Genomic DNA, 19,353 nt, shown 5'->3' with positions numbered 1-19,353 from the left:
TAATTAGACAGTACGTAAAAAATGTAGTCAAAGGGCTAGTGATGGTCATTTTAGCATGTTCATAACTTTTCTAGATCTTCAGTTTGAGCTTCTAGCTGAAGCTGCTAGTTTGTAATTGCCAGAGATATTACAACTAATTAAGTTCTTCTCTACATCTGCATAACTGCCTTCTGAAAACAACAAGTCTAGAATAAACTATGAATTATGCATAACTAATTCATCATTATTGGAGGCGTTTTGACTTTATTATCCTGTGATTGCACACATAATTGCCTTGATTAACCAAAATTCTTATATCTTTACCCATTCGATTATAATTAACAAAACTTGACTCATGTGCATCTGTAACACCTTAAATATATCTCTTTTCTTTTCCTTAATATGACTACAAACCTAAGAAATAATTCATAGTTTGTAGTTAGAGTCAGAGACTCAGGGGGGGTTTTGGTGTTCTGAAAAGGAAAGAGAATTATTCTTGTTCTTTTATAAAAGCTGGATATGAGACTATAAGCTTGTATGATGATTTGTGACTATTCATTCTTTCAAGTTTGGGCCCTTTCACAGCTGTCATTCCCCTCCACAACTCAAGGCTGCTTTGTTTTCTTCTCCTAAAATCTCTCATCCTTGCCCATTGAGAACAATGACACTCTCTCTCTCTCTCTCTTCCCCATCCCCACTGCCCTCAATAATGGCAGTATATGCATGTGTATATATGTTGGTGTGCGCATAATAGTATCTCAGTGTAGTACTTGGTTTTAAGGAATGGTCCATATTCTTCTTAAAAAGAATGATAACGTTACCTTGAGGGCAAAGGTAAAGGTTATCATTGCCTTACTCTTATCAAGAGTAATGCAAAAACCCAAGGTGTTAATCTGGACAATCTGTCAGGTGGTTCATGGTTTCAAGCCAAAGTACTTGGATATGTCTTGAAGTTTCGCCATAATGAATTGGAGGGGAAGATAAGGGGTAAGCTGAAAATATGGATATCAGAACTTCAATGCCTCAAATATTTGGTGAATGGGAAGGTGTGATTGGTCCCACTCTACAGCCTTGAGATCACATATCCTGCAAAATGCAAGCAACAGCACTATAAGAAATCCTAGCTACTTTCTCTATCAAATTCATTTTATATAGCAAAATTGAGGATTTATTGGAGTACGGTATATGGTTGCACTTGGACCCCGAAGTTAAATAGAATTCTGACAAGCAGCAAGGTGAAACCACACACCTGCCGCTATTGCATTGCCATGTTCCTTCCTCAAGAAAGAATTAAGTGAAGGATAGTTGAGTAATTTCATTCCCAACAGACATGTTCAAATGTCTGTTAGGACTCGAGAAAAACTGGAGGGTTGGAAAAGGATGGAGAGGCCCCATGAAGCTGAAAAAGCCTTTCTCATAATTCATTGAAGAGGTTTCCTCCATGAAAAATGAATACCTACAGTGACTTCTTGGGAGGCCCACAACTTTGAACAGATGAAACTCATCATGAAAAAGATGGAAAAATATGAATCATTGGACAAATATCTAATTGTGCATTGCTAGAGATGATAATCAACTGATGAATTTAACCGACTTTTGGGTGTTTGTGGTTTCAGTTTTTCAAGGAAAAATATGGATTGCTGAAGTTATATCTGATGGCAATTCCTTCACTACCACTTTTCTTGGTATACGGTGCAATAAAGAATGGCTGATCTAAATTCCACAGCAATCCTATCTCAATCTCAGATATCCAAGTTCCCAAGAGCCAAAGCTTTTTGAAGCGGTGATTCCTGTTTGATTCTCCGAATCACGGGATTCTAGGAAATGGGTAAGAATTCAGAGCAACTTTTGTGCACAATCCATATGGATTTTGCCACTATAGTATCTCTTTTGACTTTTTTGTTAATTGCTTTCAAAAACTTTGGTTCTTTCTTTCAAAATGATTGAGCAAAGTATACTTCATTCTCTATATGTGTTTCTTCCTGTTCTAGCTTTCCTCCATTTTTCAGCTTTTTTCCTTTCTCTGCAAGAATGATTTTGTGGTTAGCTTAGGATAAGCTGAAGAACTGTAAAAGATTCCGAATTACTGAAAATAACTAAACTTTTGCCTGAAGTTGTAGTTCTTCAATGGCTAAGAAGAAGAGCTGGTTCAATCTAGTGAAGAGGTTCTTTCTCTTTGAGACACTTTCAACAACAGAAAAGGTAAGTTTGCTCTTTACTGATTTTTCCTTTTTCCCTGTATGAATGGCTGTGATGAATGTTTTTTGTTTCTCAGAAGGAGAAAAGAAGGAAATGGATGTTTGGAAGGTTTAGGACCAAAAGGTTGGCATCCCTCACTGCTGCATCACCACCAAGAGACAAGACTAAAAGTGAAGCAGATGAAGACCAGGACAAGCATGCTTTAACTGTGGCTATTGCCACAGCAGCTGCTGCTGAAGCAGCTGTTGCAGCTGCTAAGGTAGCAGCCGAGGTCGTTCGGCTCACTGGTACCCCTCAGTCTAACCATAAATGTGAAGGAGAACCAGAAGAATACCTGGTGAATTTTCAACCTGGTTCCTCTCCATCTGCTCATCAGCATGAGAGGAAGAAGATCCAAGAACTTGCTGCCATTAAAATCCAGGCTACCTTCCGGGGCTTCCTTGTAAGTTCTCTTTATGCATCCTTACTGAACTTCCTTCTTTCCTATTAGTTGTTTGTCAGTGAGTTGTCATTGTAGTTCCTTGTGATAAATCAGGAAAACTCAGGTGTGAGTTTGGCTGGGAAAAGAATTACTATATTACAACAAAATTTGCATATGCACTTTTATTGAGTGAGTAGTCTCAGTCAGAAGTGTTTCTCCAAAACAAATCACACTAACTATTATGAATACAAATTCCACCGTCGATTAACTCATATTGGATTTTAAAGTTCTTACGGAGAAAACTTGTAGGCAAGGAAAGCTTTGCGGGCATTGAAGGGGATAGTGATGCTTCAAGCAATCATACGAGGCTGGGCTGTGAGACGACAAGCAATGAATACTCTAAAATGCTTACAATCCATTGTAAGTATTCAGTCTCAGGTCTGTGCAAGGAGATTCCAAATGGCAGAAGGCATTTGGCAGTCTGATGATGACAAACAGTTGCTAACATTGAAAGACAAGATTATTAAGGTATATACCGTTTAAATTTCTTTCTTGATGTGAGAAGGGCTCCATTTAATTGGAGTGGAAAAAATGTTCAAAAAAATTACAGGTGGACACAAACAGTCAAAAGAGATGGGATGATAGCATTTTGACAAAGGAAGAGGCAGACGCAATGGTGTTAAGCAAGAAAGAAGCTGCCATCAAAAGGGAGCGGATAAAGGAATACTCGTATGTTCATCGGGTAAACCTCTTTGGCTTGAAATATCTGTCTTGAAATTTTTATATACCTAGTGCATTGTTCTAAGGAGTTGGAAAAGTAAATTGCAGAAGTCAACAGAATCAGAACAGAACAAGGGTGATGGAAGATTAAAGTACTGGTTAGACCAATGGGTGGATACTCAAGTCAGTAAAAGTAAAGAACTTGAAGACTTGGACTCAGTTTGGACTTCAAATCCCAAGCCTACAGAGGAAAACAGAGCTAAACAAATAACACCGAAGACCTTTCCGAGACAGTATCATATGGAAGGATTGGATTCTCCCTTACTGGTTCCACGAAGATCATTTCATAGAAAGCAGTGTTCTTTGGGAGAAGACAACTCTTTTTCTACCTCTCCTGTAGTTCCAACTTACATGGCTGCTACACAATCTGCTAAGGCAAAGGTAAGATCAATGAGTTCGCCAAAGCTAAGGCCTGGAAGTTTTGATACTCAGTCTGAAAGCAACTCACCATATAAGAACAAGCTCTCTCTCATATCTTCTATTACAAGGGATGTGCCCAACAGTTGTAGGATCAGTAGCAGGCCTAGCGCTTATCAGCAGAGATCCCCTAGCCTGAAGGGTGTTCCAGGTCCTGTAAAATCAAAAAGAACCTTAAAGGATCTTAGCTTTAACTCTGAATGTTCGTTGCCTAATTGGGTGCGAGAAAGCACCTTCAGATGATTCTTTTATATTCTGATCATTAGGTGCTGGTAGAAAGTCTTTGTTATTGTGTTGGTTTGAAAGTGTAGATGCTACGTTGTGCTTAAACAGTTGAATCAATCCAGTTTCATGTTTGACTGATGCAGACTCCTGAGGTCCTACCTGGATAACAATTATCTTACAAAGCTACAGCATTAAACAGAAATGATATAAGAGTCGCTAAGGTTGGGACCCTCCTCCATCAATAGGCACTCACTCACATCTCCTTGGCCCATTAAAACTAATATTGGTTCCATCCTGGCTTTGCTGCTTCAATAAATACACTATTGGATCTTCTCAGTGCTGAAAGTTCAAGTTTTAGACAACCACTATCCTAAACGTTCCTCCAACACTCATAACTAATAACGAGTTCCAGGGGCCACGTCCAAGGCCTGATCATTTTATCATAAATTGCTTAGACTTCATTAGAATGCCTCATGGTGTGGGAAAGTTGCCTGCCTTCAATTCTTCAATCTTTCCTATCGTAGCAGATAAACTCACCAGTCAATTTATTATTCTTTCAGAAAAGCCAACATCTCTTACTTCATGTTGATAAATTATGCCAAAGTTTTGTCAATTTTCTCACCAATTTCTTTTGTAATATTGGTGTTGATAAGTTATGATTCAATTCAACATTTGATAAAGGGCCAAATTCCATATATGTCAATGTGGAGCGGGTAAAAGGGGCCATGACCCAGGGTTAAGACCAACAAGACCCAAAAAATTTAGAACAGTAGGAGCTTGCTAGACTATCAAATGAAACAAAAGCAAAAACTGGGCTTTTGGTGAAGCCCACAGGTACCTTCAAGCAAGTCCATCGTCGGCTGAGGTCAAGGAAGAAAAAAAAAAGAAAATGTTGAATGTTTTGGAATGAGCTTTGTCCAATGGCAGTGCCTAGAGATGGAGCCAATGCTGGACTTAATTCTAGACCATGATAGAAGATATTGATTTTTCTCCGCTTCGTAGCATTGAATAATAACAATGATCTTTGTTAAAGATATTTAAAGTTATGACAATAAAGTCAAATTAGTTATAGATTACGTGTTTAAATATTTACTATTTTTATTGGTTAAGAAAAGTTAAAAGAAATCATGTCAGTTTCGTGTAACAGGGTACACATAATATGTTATGATAAATGCCTTCATTCCAAAAGTTCCACATTCATAATTTCCAAACTGCGGCAGTTCCTTTCCATGAAAGCGAAAATGTCTACCACCATGGAGTTGTAATTTTCATGGTCCTGCATTTCCAGCATTGGTCATTGGACTTGGACCTAACCGCCTACTTAGCCAATCTGTTTAGAGCACATGGATTTCCCAAAACAATTTATGCTGCCGACGAATAAAGATACATGTAACAGATATATAAAAAACTTAAAAAATTGACTGGCCTGGTGGTGTGTTTGATGACTCAGTAGAGTTTAAATGAAGCTAAATGCTTTTAAAAGTCATTCAAACCTAGAACATTCTCATCCTAGAAGTTGTAAGTGTTTGAGACAATTTCCAATTTGAAACTTGTGGGAATCCTTCTCCAAATTATTTAGAGTAGGACTTGGTCTTTGGGGTCCTAAGAAAATGACATTCAAAGGGCTGAAGCATATTTGGTTTTTCATGAGTCAATTCCAATGTGCTAGAGCCAAGCATGAATGCTCTTGGATTATTGGCTCAGCCTTGTTATGTTTTTCTGAGGTGTGTGGTATATATGCTCAGTCCAACTTTGTCAAATTGACAGCCTGATCGAAACCAAGCTAGGCTAGGCTGCCTTGGATGCTTGTCTTAACAACCATGATAATTACATTAACCAAAATTTATGAACAAGCTAAGGATGAATGAGTGATTTGATGATCCAAAAAAGAAGTTCATTGAATTCAACTCTACTACATGGGTTATAATTTCCCTTTGGGGGGCATTTCAGTGCTGCGCCCATTTAGTTTTGTTGGCATTTTATTGTGTCTATGTGTACCTGGCAGCATTCTAATCTTGTTGCTAGCTTTTCATACAATGTATATATCTCACTTCACCTGTTCTTGTTGCTTTTCATGTCGATTAATCCCTAGTGACCAGGCTTTCCACTATGATCCTCTCCTTGATGGGCTTGGAGTAAAGTTGTGCCTCAACCCTTTTGATGGAGTGTTTCCAGACCTTAAAACAAGTCCTTTTTCTTAATAACCTCGAAATGGAATGATGGGAATATTCCAACTTGAGAGTTCCATTTTAGAGGAAAGATATTACCACTATTATTATCTCGAAAATATGGATTTGCTTCTCTAAGAAAATTGGAGTAATTTCTCTCCGATCACTTCAAAAGAGGATGGTGACAAACGGTCAAACTCTCCTTGCCTTTTTCATTTAATTCAGTGTAATATGGCTTAATGGGAGTAATTTGAGAGTTGGATCTTTGCAGCTACCTGCATGTGACATGTTAATCAAACCAATTAACTCACTCATTAGGTGACAAAAATGTATAATCACATAACTCTGTCTCTGATCATTGGCATTGCTTCCCTTCCTGTTTCGAGTCAAACCGAGTTAAAACATGACACAAGATAAGGTAGACAGACACTTGATTAAACAGCTTATGTTGGTATTTGAAAAATATGGTTTTAATTGTAGTGACGAGAGAGACCTTAGTGAAGGGGTATTATGTGATGGAAATCCAGAAGGGGCGTAAATCCAGAGTTTCCAGAGAAACTTTTATACAGCATATTGACCAAAACTTGGATAGGAACAGCAGAAGAAAAGTCATGAAAAGCACATGGCATGTAAAAATGATCACTCATATTACATGTTTCCTTCATGGTTTTCCTTTTCAATTTTTAAGATTCCATATACTTTTTAGATGGTGAAGCTACAGTGATGGTAGTGCACGGGCACCCTCATGTTTTTTTTTCTTTGAACCTAATGATACCATAGCAGAAGAAAAGTAACTGATCCACCAAAACCACCAAATGAAAATGGCTGCCAAGTATGAATCACTCTTTTTCTTCTCTTCCTACATTGTGACATAGAAGGAATGTTGCCAACTTTCATGCATCTAGACTGTGAGGAGGCTTCAAAGAGATTTTTAATTGAAAGATTGATTATTATGAATGGAACATATGCACGACGACTCACATTGTTTGAAGAGATCAAGAGAAACATGTAATTAATTAATTAATTATTTTGAGCACAAAACCATACCTAACACGATACATGGAAATCACTAATTGAGTGGAGTGGACTGACTAAGAACTTTGAATTACCGAGTTAGAAGAATCTGTCTGTGTAAGTGTGAACACGATTTCATTTTGAAGGACAGTAGAAGGTGGGGGCTTTGGATCATTGTAATAAACATTGACTGAGTAGAAAGAAAAGGACAAAAGAAAAAAAGAAAGCAAGCCAAGGGCAAAAGGAGCTAACAAATACTTAAATCCAACCACAGATTTCATTATTTAAATCATTGCCTGAGGATTAAAATATAGTTAACAGTTGTGTTGCAAAACCATAGGTGGTAATCAGCAAGCTGTGTTTGTTGATGCTGGACAGTTCACCTTGCATACCCTAAAAAGTGGTAAAATATTGCCAAAATGCACTTTTCCCTAACTTTTGAGAGGAAGGGCGTATTCTCGAAACCAAGTTTCAATGGAAATCATCAGACATGGGGATTGCCAGCGATCAAAGTTCATTTTGCTTCTATGTACACAAGTGTTTCACAGATCAATCTTTTTGGGTTTCTTCATTGATGGTTAAAACCAAATCAAACACAGAATCAGGCCTTGCTTGCGGAATGCTGGCATGATCCTTTCACTGCAGATTTGTCCCATGCAGGTGCTTGGAAAACAGGGAAGCAACAGCATATATAAACGTATAAATGCAACAGTAGGATTAATGAGCCAACTGGCTGGCTGTATGCAGACAAACAGATAAAAACACATTTTTTCTGGAGCAGGAAACATCCAGTGAAAGTTTACCAGATTATTATACCCGTCATGTTCTTCAATGGTCCCTCCACTGATCCACTCAATGAGACGCGTTTTGCTTGTCGATAAAACTAAACAACGAAGTAGAATTCAATTAAAGGGGGAATTTTCCATGGACTCTGGCATTTACCTCGTGTACTGATATTGTTTTTGTCCTGGTCCGGAGTAGAAACTAGACAGGCACTTGACCGGACAAAAGCAAAAAAAGGGTTCTCTCTTGTAATAAATTACCTCATGATGGATGATAATAAGTTGACAAAAATAAAGGTGAAGTAGCTAATGACGACAGGCATGAATAGCAAGAGGCTTTGAGAGCGTTAACTTTTAACCTCAGGGATGGGGAATAGGAATATGAATGGCTATAGAGACAAGGAGACATTGATTAAAGTGGAATAAAAGTGGGGATGGGAAACATGATAAGCATAATTATTTATTAATCACATAGGTTTGAGTATCCTAAATCGAATTTGTGCCCTACCAACCCTTCTAACCACATTCTTTAGTCCCAAAAGCATATGATGATCCATGAGGATTTGAGCATAGGTGAAATGTTGATGACAAATACAAATACTACGTGGCAATCTCACCCGTCTCCTCCGGCCTAATGGCTCCTCCACCTCCTTCCCACCACACTTGTCGAAGCCTCATTAGCCTGTCCTCAATCTCTGATTGGCCAATGGAATGGTCGAGATGACACTGACTTGGCAGTAATCGTGTCGAGTTTTTGATTCATGATTTTACCGAAGAGCATGGAAAGGTGACTATGGGAGCCACGCCTCGCCGCCCCTTTGATCTCTTTGATGACAAGCTGCTCCCATGATTAAAGGTTCCAAACATTGTTTGACCATCAAAAGAGCCTTTCTTGCATTCCACAAATGTAGCATCCAACGGACAAGAGAGGCCCCATGTTTGGGAGACCTTCCTTCCTTCTTACGTGTAATGGGCTATATTCATTCTCCCACAAAATCATTAAGATCACCCTAAACCCTAACCTAATTAACATGTTTCTTTATTCGCGGTCGGTCTCCTTCTAGAAAAACGTCCAAGCTTATATATAAATAATTAATTCAGGATTAGGGCTCTATCTAGTTCAAACTTTCACCCTTTCACACCATAAGCTAGAGGATAAGTGAGTGCAATATCTATTCAAAATTTCATAATCTTTGGTTATGGTTATAGTATAATAATAATAATAAACTCTAAGATTAAGATGCCTTAGAGTCCTAAACTCCCAATTAGGACAGCTGTTGGATTCATGGCTATTTCTTTTGAGGATGTGATTTGTCGAAAAAGAGCAAAATTGTGGCTTTTAACCCTGCTTCAATCATATCACTTTTGTTGTTTAGGTCTTTTTTGGCCTCTTGTTTTAGGTCATTTTCATTTCAATTTTCCTTTTTTTTTTTTTTCACTTTGTAAGATATCCAAGTTTTCTTTACCTACTGCAACTTCAACTAATGGAAAGTATGATCCACAGTATGCAAGATTTTTCCTTGGTAGAAAATCTCACATTGGATGACTAATTACTATCTTTCGAATCAAACAAGTATACCTCTCTCTTAACTCAAGAAGCCATGAGATAATACTTCTCTTATATTTCTTTGTTTTCAGAAACTACATGCATATCAAGTTATTGCATGTTACAAACTGACTTTGATTAAACAAGTGTGAATATATATCTAATGGGTTGAAACAATTGCAAGGAGTGATGAGTACTATATATAGATTTTGTATTCAAGTAGCTACGTAAGGTACAAGTACTGGCCTATTTCTTAAAATGGTCTATATGTAGATGTTGCTCAGTCAGACACCAGACGAAAGGGGTAAGGAAAGAGACAAAAGAGGGAGGAATGTGATAGATATATAGAATTTTCTATAGGTTGGGAGTTGGGAGTTGGGAGAGAGAGAATCTAGGGACTAGGGAGAGTGTCCATATATAATTCAAAGGCTCTTGTACCCATGATCCTACTTGCTGCTTTCATCAATGGAATGACCCCTATAGCCCTCGCCAAGCCCCCAAACTCTATCATTGATCTCTGTTACATTAGGCCGGGGAGGGGTGAGAAGGTTGTAGTTATGGTATGAGGTCTATGTTGAAGGCTGAATATGGTGTTTTCCCCTTTCCAATAATATCTCACCAACAGAAAAATGATGGGCACGTCGTAGCTAGCCAACGAGAGCTTGGCTGAGGTGATAACCGATAGAAATCCTACAGTATTGTGCATACACAAGTTGTTTGCAAAAAGGGAGGAAGAAGCAATAATTGCGCTACTGTAATGTAATCTAATCGCATTCTAAATCATATAAACAAGAGAATCATTCAAGCTTTGTCCAGTTGCTGGATATACCAAAGGCAAAGGATTGAAAAAACAAAACTGAAAACAAATTAACAGCAGATTGCCAAAAGAATGGGCCTTTTCTGTGCCTGCCCAAAGCTGTCATCCCCTGGTTCATTTCTTTGCATTGCGTTCCAAAAGGGGTCCCAATGTGACCAATCATAGAGCTTCCACCATAAAGCACATAAGCACTTGAAATTCACGTGTTCCAGGGTCCCCTTGATACCCCACTTGGCCATCTCTCAAATGAATCAAGGCCTGCCCCGGCAGTCCCTCTCATCCAAATCTGAAAATAGATACGTGATGTCTACATTAAGAGAGTGATGGATTCAAGGAGAAGCACTCAATATTCATATCGTTCATGGGAGTGAGATTGGGGCCATGGGCAAGGCAATACCCCGGCCTGACATAAGAGGCAGAGAAACAAGAGCAATTCGACTCCCTGAGCAAAGCCATTGCTTGTTATTCTAAAAAAGGGGAAAAAAAAAGGAATCCTTAAACATAAAGGTTAATTGGAAAAAAATTTTGGAACATGTTTGTCTTTAGTGGAAAAGGTGGGATTGTGGTTGCAACTGTTTGAAAAAGGGCAAAGATCTGTGAAAATCTTCTTTCTTGTGACTTTTTCTCTTCAACTTGGCTTATGTGGGATGGCTTCTCTCATAAACAAAAGAGCCCAAAAAGGAGAACTGAAAGAAAATCCTAAAACTCTTCCACCCAAGAAGGCAGTCTTCATACGGATTCTAACAACCGAAGATAGGTTGACTCGGCCACCTAAATCTTCCTCTTTAAATTCCCCCCCTCACTTCTTCACTTCCTTGGTACTTCTACACCTCTCCTCTTGCTTTTGCCTTTGCTTTTGCACATAAATAGGAGACTCCAAGCCTTTCGTCCTCGATTCCCTCCAAAAAAAAATACGAAACGAAGATATCATGAGCTACACACTTGTTAGCTTTCCCAGAAAAACGAACATGCTTTTCTTAAAAAGCTTCATGATCTTATTCCTCAGCTGCATAACCATTAAAATCAACCTCTGCTTTCCCAGCATTCCTTCTTCACTAAAAACACTTTCCATCGATGGACATTTCAATTTTGAAGAAGTTGACCATGCAGCGAAAGATTTCGGCAATAGATACAGGTTCCTTCCGTTGGCAGTGCTACACCCCAAGTCTGTTTCTGATATTGCCACCACGTTGAAGCATATTTGGCAGATGGGTCCTCGTTCAGAACTCACAGTTGCAGCTAGAGGCCATGGCCACTCACTCCAGGGTCAGGCACAAGTCCACCGAGGAGTTGTGATCAACATGGAATCACTCCAAGGCCCTAAAATGCAGGTTCACGCTGGGAAATTCCCCTACGTGGATGTTTCCGGTGGTGAGTTATGGATAAATATCCTGCGTGAAAGTCTGAGACATGGGTTAGCACCAAAATCCTGGACAGACTACCTGCATTTAACGGTTGGCGGGACTCTGTCCAATGCTGGGATCAGTGGACAAGCATTTCGTCATGGACCGCAGATCAGCAATGTTCACCAACTGGAAGTTGTTACAGGTTTGTTAAAATAAAATTCAAGGACAATCATATGCTGACAAATTCAGCATTAATAAGACCAGCATCCATGATATGCATAAGAGTGACACTTAGGCAACTTATCAGAACAGTAACTTTATATTTGTCTTGTCTAATTTAAAAATTCATTCAAAACTGAAAGTCTAAGTGGTTGGTAGCTTCTTCCATAATGCATGTTGTAACTTCACCCATGTTCCGTAAAACATGCTTAGACAATTGGTTATCAATTAGTTTCTAGAGGAAAAACAAAGAAGTAACGTCATGGTATATAAACTGATGTATGGACTGTACTTGAGTGCAGGGAAAGGAGAGGTGGTGAATTGCTCAGAGAAGCAGAACAGCGACCTCTTTTACAGTGTTCTTGGAGGACTTGGTCAGTTTGGCATCATAACACGGGCAAGAATATCCCTGGAACCGGCACCTGAAATGGTAAACATGGCAATCATTAAGCTGGAAGACAATTTCCAAAATGTCTTTGGTTTAGTTTGAAAGTACACTTCTTATGACAATTCTCCCTCTTGAACAGGTGAAATGGATTAGAGTGCTGTACACCAATTTTGCCACATTTGCCAGGGACCAAGAGAAGCTAATTTCTGAGGAGAGCACGTTTGACTATATTGAAGGATTTGTGATAATAAACAGGACTGGTCTATTGAATAACTGGAGATCATCTTTCAATCCACAAGACCCTGTACAAGCCAGCCAATTCAAGTCGGATGGAAGAACTCTCTTCTGTCTAGAATTAGCAAAGTACTCCAATCCAGAAGAAATGGCTGCAGTGAATCAAGTAAGCCACTCTTCCAACCATCAGTTGGAAACAAATAAACTGATAAAATTGGCACTTATTCATCTCCTTTCACTGTGCAGGAAATTAAGAATTCACTATCTCAGTTGAACCATATTCCATCAACACTTTTCCTGTCGGAAGTTCCGTACATTGAGTTTTTAGACAGGGTTCACATTTCCGAGATCAAACTCAGGTCAAAAGGCTTGTGGGAAGTTCCACATCCATGGCTGAATCTTCTTATACCTAGAAGTAAAGTCCACAATTTTGCTCAAGAAGTCTTTGGCAATATCCTGACGGATACAAGCAATGGCCCCATCCTCATCTACCCCGTTAACAAATCAAAGTAAAAATTTCACCCGAAATGAGTAATTCATCTCTTAAGATTCATGAGTTTCTTAGATTGATGGAGTATTATTAATCTTGATTACAGGTGGGACAATAGAACCTCTGTTGTTATACCAGAAGAAGATGTCTTCTATTTAGTGGCATTCCTTTCTTCCGCGGTTCCTTCCTCGACAGGAACTGACGGCTTAGACCACATCTTAATTCAGAACAAAAGAATATTAGAATTTTGTGAGATAGCTCGTCTTGGGGTCAAGCAATACCTTCCCCACTATTCTACACAGGAAGAATGGCAAGCCCATTTTGGCCCACAGTGGGAAGTTTTCGTCCAGAGAAAATCCACTTACGACCCTTTGGCATTGCTTGCTCCTGGCCAAAGAATATTCCAAAAGCCAATAGCTTACTCGTGATAGCATCCATGTTATAAATAGTAACTTTTTTTTTTCTCAAAGAAAAAGGAGATGCAGTGCAGCATGCAGGAAAATGTTTTAGCAGCATACACTGTAAATTGATACTACTCAGGTCCAGGTGCCTCTTAAATATTGTAATGTACAATGAGGAGGCTTAAGGCTAGTTGAAAATTTTTTTTCAACCAAAAAGGTCAACAATATCATATGCTAAGTATTGGCTAGAGTTGTAAAAGGCACTGGACAAAAATCAGTGCCCTAAAGGGATTATGTAAATACTGAATTTGCTTGTTAGCTGCTAATTATTTTCTCTACAAAGTCCAATTGCTTTAACAGTTTCAATACAAAATTTCCACAATGAAGGGAACAGCAGATTTCGATTAGGGTGGAGTGAAAAAAAGGTTTTCAGATTAATGGTTTTTGGTTTCCTACTAAACAAAGTCAAGTAAAATACTAAATTTAACATGGACATACCTCCAAACGGGGAAACATTGCACCTGCTGCAGCATCTAAATTGCTTTCATTGGTACCATTCCATGCCAAACTGTACTGTGATGAATGCACAAGGGTAATTTGTTTCTGGTTCAGCATCAACAAGTTTCAAATCATGGCATAAAGCCATTTGCAAGCAGCTAGGTTCTAAAGCCTGAATTGAGGCTAGACCATCAGAGCCTGCAGCCTTTCTTCTCCCAAGCCGGGATGCTATAATCTGGTGCATTCTCCCCTGTTCTTCTACGTTCTATGCCGAGTTTCAGTCTTTTGATCATGGGAGCCCTATCAAAAAATAAATTTCTTATTTTACTTCAGTCTATTACATGCTGTTATAATTCCTTACAGTGAGCAATCAAGGAAAAAGATGTCTAAAGTGAAGCAAGGCCTAGAATTAGCACAATATACAAAGTGGAGAAGACATAAAGATTTCCAAAATAGAAGATTCTGTCAGTTAAAATTTTATTAGTCAAGTATACGTATCGAATAGACAATATATTAACAAAGTATCGATCTTACATAGAATTGATCTAAAAGTTTACTAAGTATTAAAATTATAGCAAATTAATCTTATCCAAACAATCAATATCAAATAACCAAATTAATTAACTAAAAACACTTAACCAAAATTTAAGCTAAGAAAAATCAAAATAATAAATATTCAAGTAAATATCAAATCAAACAAGCTTAGGATTACAATATCCCTCACATTTCATCTAAATCTTACCTCTCTTCCTTAACTTATTTCAATGGGTTGAATTGCTAACATAAAGTCTTAATTTATTTATAAGGGTCCCTCGACTCATCTTATAAAAATATTTATTTTAATTAAAACACTATATCTCTATATGAATTGAAATTAAAATAGACTCATTAAGTTCTTACTTTAATCTGACTACATATGGCCTACATGTATATCTTTATCTTATACGCAAATCAATTAATATGATCATATGCTATCCCAAATTTACTCTACATTAAACTCCATTTTCTAATTTTGTTTAGATTCCTTAATCAATTTAATTGATGGCCAAGCAATTAAATGTATTAAGAACAAATTGGAATAAAAAATTCGAATCCCATTGAAGATAAGTAAGAAAGAAATTAAAAATTTAGATTCCATGTGATAACCCTATTATATAGAGTTATTTTAACCTATTTTTGGGCTTAAGTAGTTAGATCTTTGAGATTTTAGGTTCGAATTTTAGTACTTTAGGTGTTTTTTTAGTTTAAGTTTGATTACTTGTTAAATGATTAATTTAAGTTATTTTAGTTAAATTTTATGTTGTTTTGTTTTAAATTACTTTAAGAGTAGTTATTGCTCATTTCTCTTATGGCTTTTGTAGGAAATTGATGATAAAGGTTTATTTGATGAAAATTAGTGCAAGTATGATGATAGCTTTATTCATATATGTTTCGGTATTTTGACCATATCTCTCTCTACAAAACTCTAAATGAGGTGATTCTTAGACCACCAAAATTTTAAGAAGAAGGGCTACAATGTTTATGTTTACTAATTTACCCAGTTCTAGCTGTATCATGGTCAAAATATTTGTTAAAGTCGGAGCACTGTAGCAGTATGCAATGACTAAACATGATGCGGTATTTGGAGTATATCTTTCAATCCAGAAGTCCAATTGACTGAACAAAAATTGACCAGCAAAAACCAAGTCTTGTATAAGAGATTTGACAGCAAAAAAATAGGCAAAAGACCACAACGAGGCAGAGGGAAAAGTAAGAGAAGGGAACATAACCATTGTGAGTCTTTCATCCTCCTCCAGGTCGTAGGCTTTTTTAGAGCATAGCAACCCAAGAAAGCTATCCGTCACAGAGGCATGCATTAAAACCCAGCAACAAGAAGTAGTAGACAAAGAGAGGCCACTATCCAAAACAGTTAAAATTAGACTAAAATTAGAATAGCATATGATCATATTACTTTATTTACGTATAAGATAGGGATATACCTATAGACTATATGTAACTAGATTAGAGTATGAACTTAATGAATTTATTTTAATTTCAATTTACATAGGGATATAGTGTTTTGGTTAAAATAAATATTTTTATAAGATGAGTCGGAAGACCCTTATAAATAATTTAGGACTCTAGGCTTGTTTGATTTGATATTTATTTGAGTATTTATTATTTTGATATTTCTTAGTTTAAATTTACTATAACTTAGTTTGATTTGATATTGTTTGGATAAGATTAATTAGCTATAATTTTAGTACTTAATAAACTTTTAGATCAATTCCTTGTGTGATCAATACTTTATTTGTTAATATACTATCTATTCAATACGTATACTTACATAGTAAAATTTTAACTGATAACATGTGAGTTCAATTGCAATCTTAGAAAAATAAATTAGCTTATAATATCCAATAAAGACAATATTCAAAGAAATTTAACCATAAATCTAAATAAAAATAATAATAATAACACAAAAGTAAGAGAGAAAAATAGGAGTTAGAGCTTTGTGATCTAGATTCTCCTTCTAATTCTCTTGTTTTCTTGCTTTGTTTTTGGTTTCAAATCTCCAAAATAGTTGCTTGATGCCTCTCTTTTAGAATCTTTGAAAAAAAATCCCTTAAATAGGCTCCAAAAGACCTAATTTTTAAAATCCTATTAACTTTTTTTATTTTTAAAAAATTACCCAGCGCTGTGGTGCTACTTCTCCAACACTGCAGCACTGAGCTTTCTGGAAATTTATATATGTGCTTCCATTTATCAACTTTGTAGCTTTGTTCTCTCAGCTCCATGGCAATCTATCAATTTGAAACATAGGTTTCACCCTGATCTGAACTGGATAAAGTGATAAACATAGAAGTTTTACCCTTATCTCTTAACTTTCCATTGAATTAAGAATCACAGCAATTGAACTTCTGGATTGAAAGATATGCTCTAAATACCGCATCATGCTCAATCCATGCATACTACTACAGTGCTCCGAATTTGATAAATATTTTCACCATTATACAGTCAGAACCAGGTGAATTGGTAAGCATAAACATTGTAACTCTTCTTCTTATAATTCTATTGATCTAAGAATCACCTCATTTGGAGTTTTGCAGAAAGAGATATAGTCAAAATATCAAAATATATACGTATAAAATTATCATCATACTTGTATTGATTTTCATCAATTTTCTACAAAACCATAAGAGAAATTAATAATAACTATTTTTAAAGTAATTTAAAATAAAACAACATAAAATTTAACTAAAATAACTTAAATTGATCAATTAATAAATAATTAAACTAAAATTAAAAAAATACCTAAAATATTAAAATATGAATATAAAATTTTTAAAATTTAATTATTTAAACTTTAAAATATATCAAAATAACTTTATATAATAGAGTTATCAAATTCTCTAATAATTCATGCTTTCTCCTTGTCTTCAATAGAACATGCAAGCGTCTCATGGAGTATTCTGATTTGTTTGATCTTCATTTCTCCGAAATTAGACAAGCTCGACCTGAATGGCTTTTGCTCTTAGGAAAAACTGGATAATTAGGGATCAACGGACAATTATGAGTCTAAATGGATCTTTTCGGTTTCATCAAACTTTATCAATTTCACATCAGCCAAAAAAGGAAAAGATGTGTGGATAAAGTGGCTAAAAAGGAGAATATTTTGCTGTTTAGGAGATTCTGGCATCTGTATGTCAGAGGCATCGTGGCAATGGTTGCCACAGTTGATTCTCTATCCAATCACTCCACTGTACATTTTTTAAGTGAAAAGTTTAGTGACAAACATGGCCGCCTCCATGATTTTTGAAATGCAATGGTTCAGAATATCCGCCTCCATTCCTGAAACCACTCAAAAACACCAGAGAAACTTGGAACACAACAGTGACAACATAATAAAGCAAAGCTGCAGTTTCCCATGGAACATTAAGGTCCGTTGGCGGAGAATATTCGGAAGAAAAGGGGCTGACTGCAAAGGGTATGCATGTGACTGGCGCTGGTAGATTTAAAGAAAGACTTCAAGTCATTCACACTGCCATTGATGCTATATTACCGTTCAGAAAATAGAGAAAGTCCTTTCCAAACTCACGAAATGAAAGAAGTAGTAGAGAAATTAGTCCAAAGAATTTAGGATGTATTAAGGTTTCCATCATGCCAGAAATGTACATTTACTTGCATGGCATTCAACCCATAAATCGGTGACTTTATGAGTCAAGTTCAAACTAGAGAGATATCAAGTAAGCATACCTTAGTATATAATTATCCTGCTTAAAGACGTTGCTGACTCTGATATTGCTTTTCTTGCGACAGTCCCGCTTCTGAAAAATCTAGTTTGAAGGGGAGCAAGAATCATTTACAATCAAAATCACTGCGATCAAACATTTCATTAGTGCTAGATTGACGACTACAGCAATGATAAGTGATAACCATGGAACTGGAAATACAACTCATGATGAGATTCTAAGACACAAAAAAGTAAGTCTAGTTGTCACAACTTGATCAGAACCAAAGAATTAGGTCAAGGAGCAAAGATTGCTCCATGAAGGACATGTCACAATCAGTTAGTCAGTGGAATGCGAGCGGGTAGAGTGATGAGCATAGCATGTAAAGTTGGTCTACACACAGACAGTTGTGTAAGGCCCAGCTTCCAATGATTATCGATAGGATGATACCTTGCATTCAGATTCAAATTAATCGACAACTAAATACAGTGACACACTGTGTATTTCGTTATAAGATTTATGAATGCACAAGTTGCAGTAATCGCAAATTCATAGAAATATCAAAGATGCAACTTGTGCATTCATCAGCCTATTATAATTGAACTGTTAATCACACTTCTCCAAAAATGGAAAGATTTATGATAGCACATGAAGGCAACACTGTAATACTTGATAAACTCATTGACAGTTATATATGTAGAAGTAACCATGTGCAGACACACATAATCAGAGATAGAGAGAGATGGATCCTACATACACCTTGACAACCTTTATTGTACACTAACTAAAAGTTGAGCCTGGTTCATTAGCAATTCCCACCAACCAGAAAATTCCAAGTCTTCAGTTAAACAGGTAATAATGAGGCCATACTTATAGGAGGATAAAATTAGTCAAACAAAGTTTGGTACTTATAGAACTTCTCTTCATAGGAGAATTTTGATTTATATATGAAGATTCTAACCTATACAAGCAGCCAATAATTATCTGATGCTGCCACATTAGTTTGAGTCATTGTTCACACCAAAATTAGGTGCACAAATTTTTATCTAAAGATCAGGCAAGGCAGAAGATTTGAAAGAAGCTTTGCTTGGAAGACAATGACAGCAATTCTATGTCACTTTACTCAGACTATCAACATTTATTTGCCCCCTTTAAGAGGGTTCAGGCCCAAGGTACGATTCCCACCCCTGCGCAACCACCCACCCCGCCCCCCCCTTA

At 36.9% G+C, this 19,353-nt stretch overlaps 2 protein-coding genes across 3 annotated transcripts; both read left to right on the top strand.

Moving 5' to 3' along the window:
• Window positions 1–1,356: 1,356 nt before the first annotated feature.
• On the top strand, window positions 1,357–4,159 carry IQD11 (IQ-domain 11). Of its 2 annotated transcripts, none has more exons than XM_021440050.2 (6): window positions 1,357–1,807; window positions 2,100–2,181; window positions 2,255–2,620; window positions 2,909–3,127; window positions 3,210–3,341; window positions 3,428–4,159. In XM_021440050.2, exons 2-6 carry the CDS (start codon window positions 2,107–2,109, stop codon window positions 4,037–4,039), a joined length of 1,404 nt encoding a protein of 467 aa, XP_021295725.1. In that variant the 5' UTR covers window positions 1,357–1,807; window positions 2,100–2,106; the 3' UTR covers window positions 4,040–4,159. The 2 variants fall into 2 exon arrangements, with proteins under 2 accessions (XP_021295725.1, XP_021295723.1); XM_021440048.2 differs by having other exon boundaries at window positions 2,094–2,181.
• A 6,889-nt stretch (window positions 4,160–11,048) lies between these two features.
• On the top strand, window positions 11,049–13,744 carry CKX6 (cytokinin oxidase/dehydrogenase 6). The gene is made up of 5 exons (XM_021440016.1): window positions 11,049–11,896; window positions 12,216–12,343; window positions 12,441–12,701; window positions 12,782–13,044; window positions 13,132–13,744. Exons 1-5 carry the CDS (start codon window positions 11,278–11,280, stop codon window positions 13,451–13,453), a joined length of 1,593 nt encoding a protein of 530 aa, XP_021295691.1. The 5' UTR covers window positions 11,049–11,277; the 3' UTR covers window positions 13,454–13,744.
• The last annotated feature ends 5,609 nt before the right edge of the window (window positions 13,745–19,353 follow it).

This window comes from Theobroma umbraticum, unplaced genomic scaffold (assembly GCF_002168275.2).
Source record: "Theobroma umbraticum cultivar Fairchild unplaced genomic scaffold, ASM216827v3 scaffold_81.0, whole genome shotgun sequence".
NCBI lineage: Eukaryota > Viridiplantae > Streptophyta > Magnoliopsida > Malvales > Malvaceae > Theobroma > Theobroma umbraticum.
Note: the sequence above shows the minus strand (reverse complement) of the source record. Positions and strands in the feature narration are given on the sequence as shown.

Bases quoted from the DNA above. Each gene is read 5' to 3' on its own strand.
- IQD11 (XM_021440050.2), top strand. From the start codon at position 2,107: ATGGCTAAGAAGAAGAGCTGGTTCAATCTAGTGAAGAGGTTCTTTCTC. The intron at 3,128-3,209 runs GTATATACCGTT...AAAAAATTACAG, and splicing joins TGAAAGACAAGATTATTAAG to GTGGACACAAACAGTCAAAA. The intron at 3,342-3,427 runs GTAAACCTCTTT...AGTAAATTGCAG, and splicing joins AATACTCGTATGTTCATCGG to AAGTCAACAGAATCAGAACA.
- CKX6 (XM_021440016.1), top strand. From the start codon at position 11,278: ATGAGCTACACACTTGTTAGCTTTCCCAGAAAAACGAACATGCTTTTC. The intron at 12,344-12,440 runs GTAAACATGGCA...CCTCTTGAACAG, and splicing joins TGGAACCGGCACCTGAAATG to GTGAAATGGATTAGAGTGCT. The intron at 13,045-13,131 runs GTAAAAATTTCA...TCTTGATTACAG, and splicing joins TACCCCGTTAACAAATCAAA to GTGGGACAATAGAACCTCTG.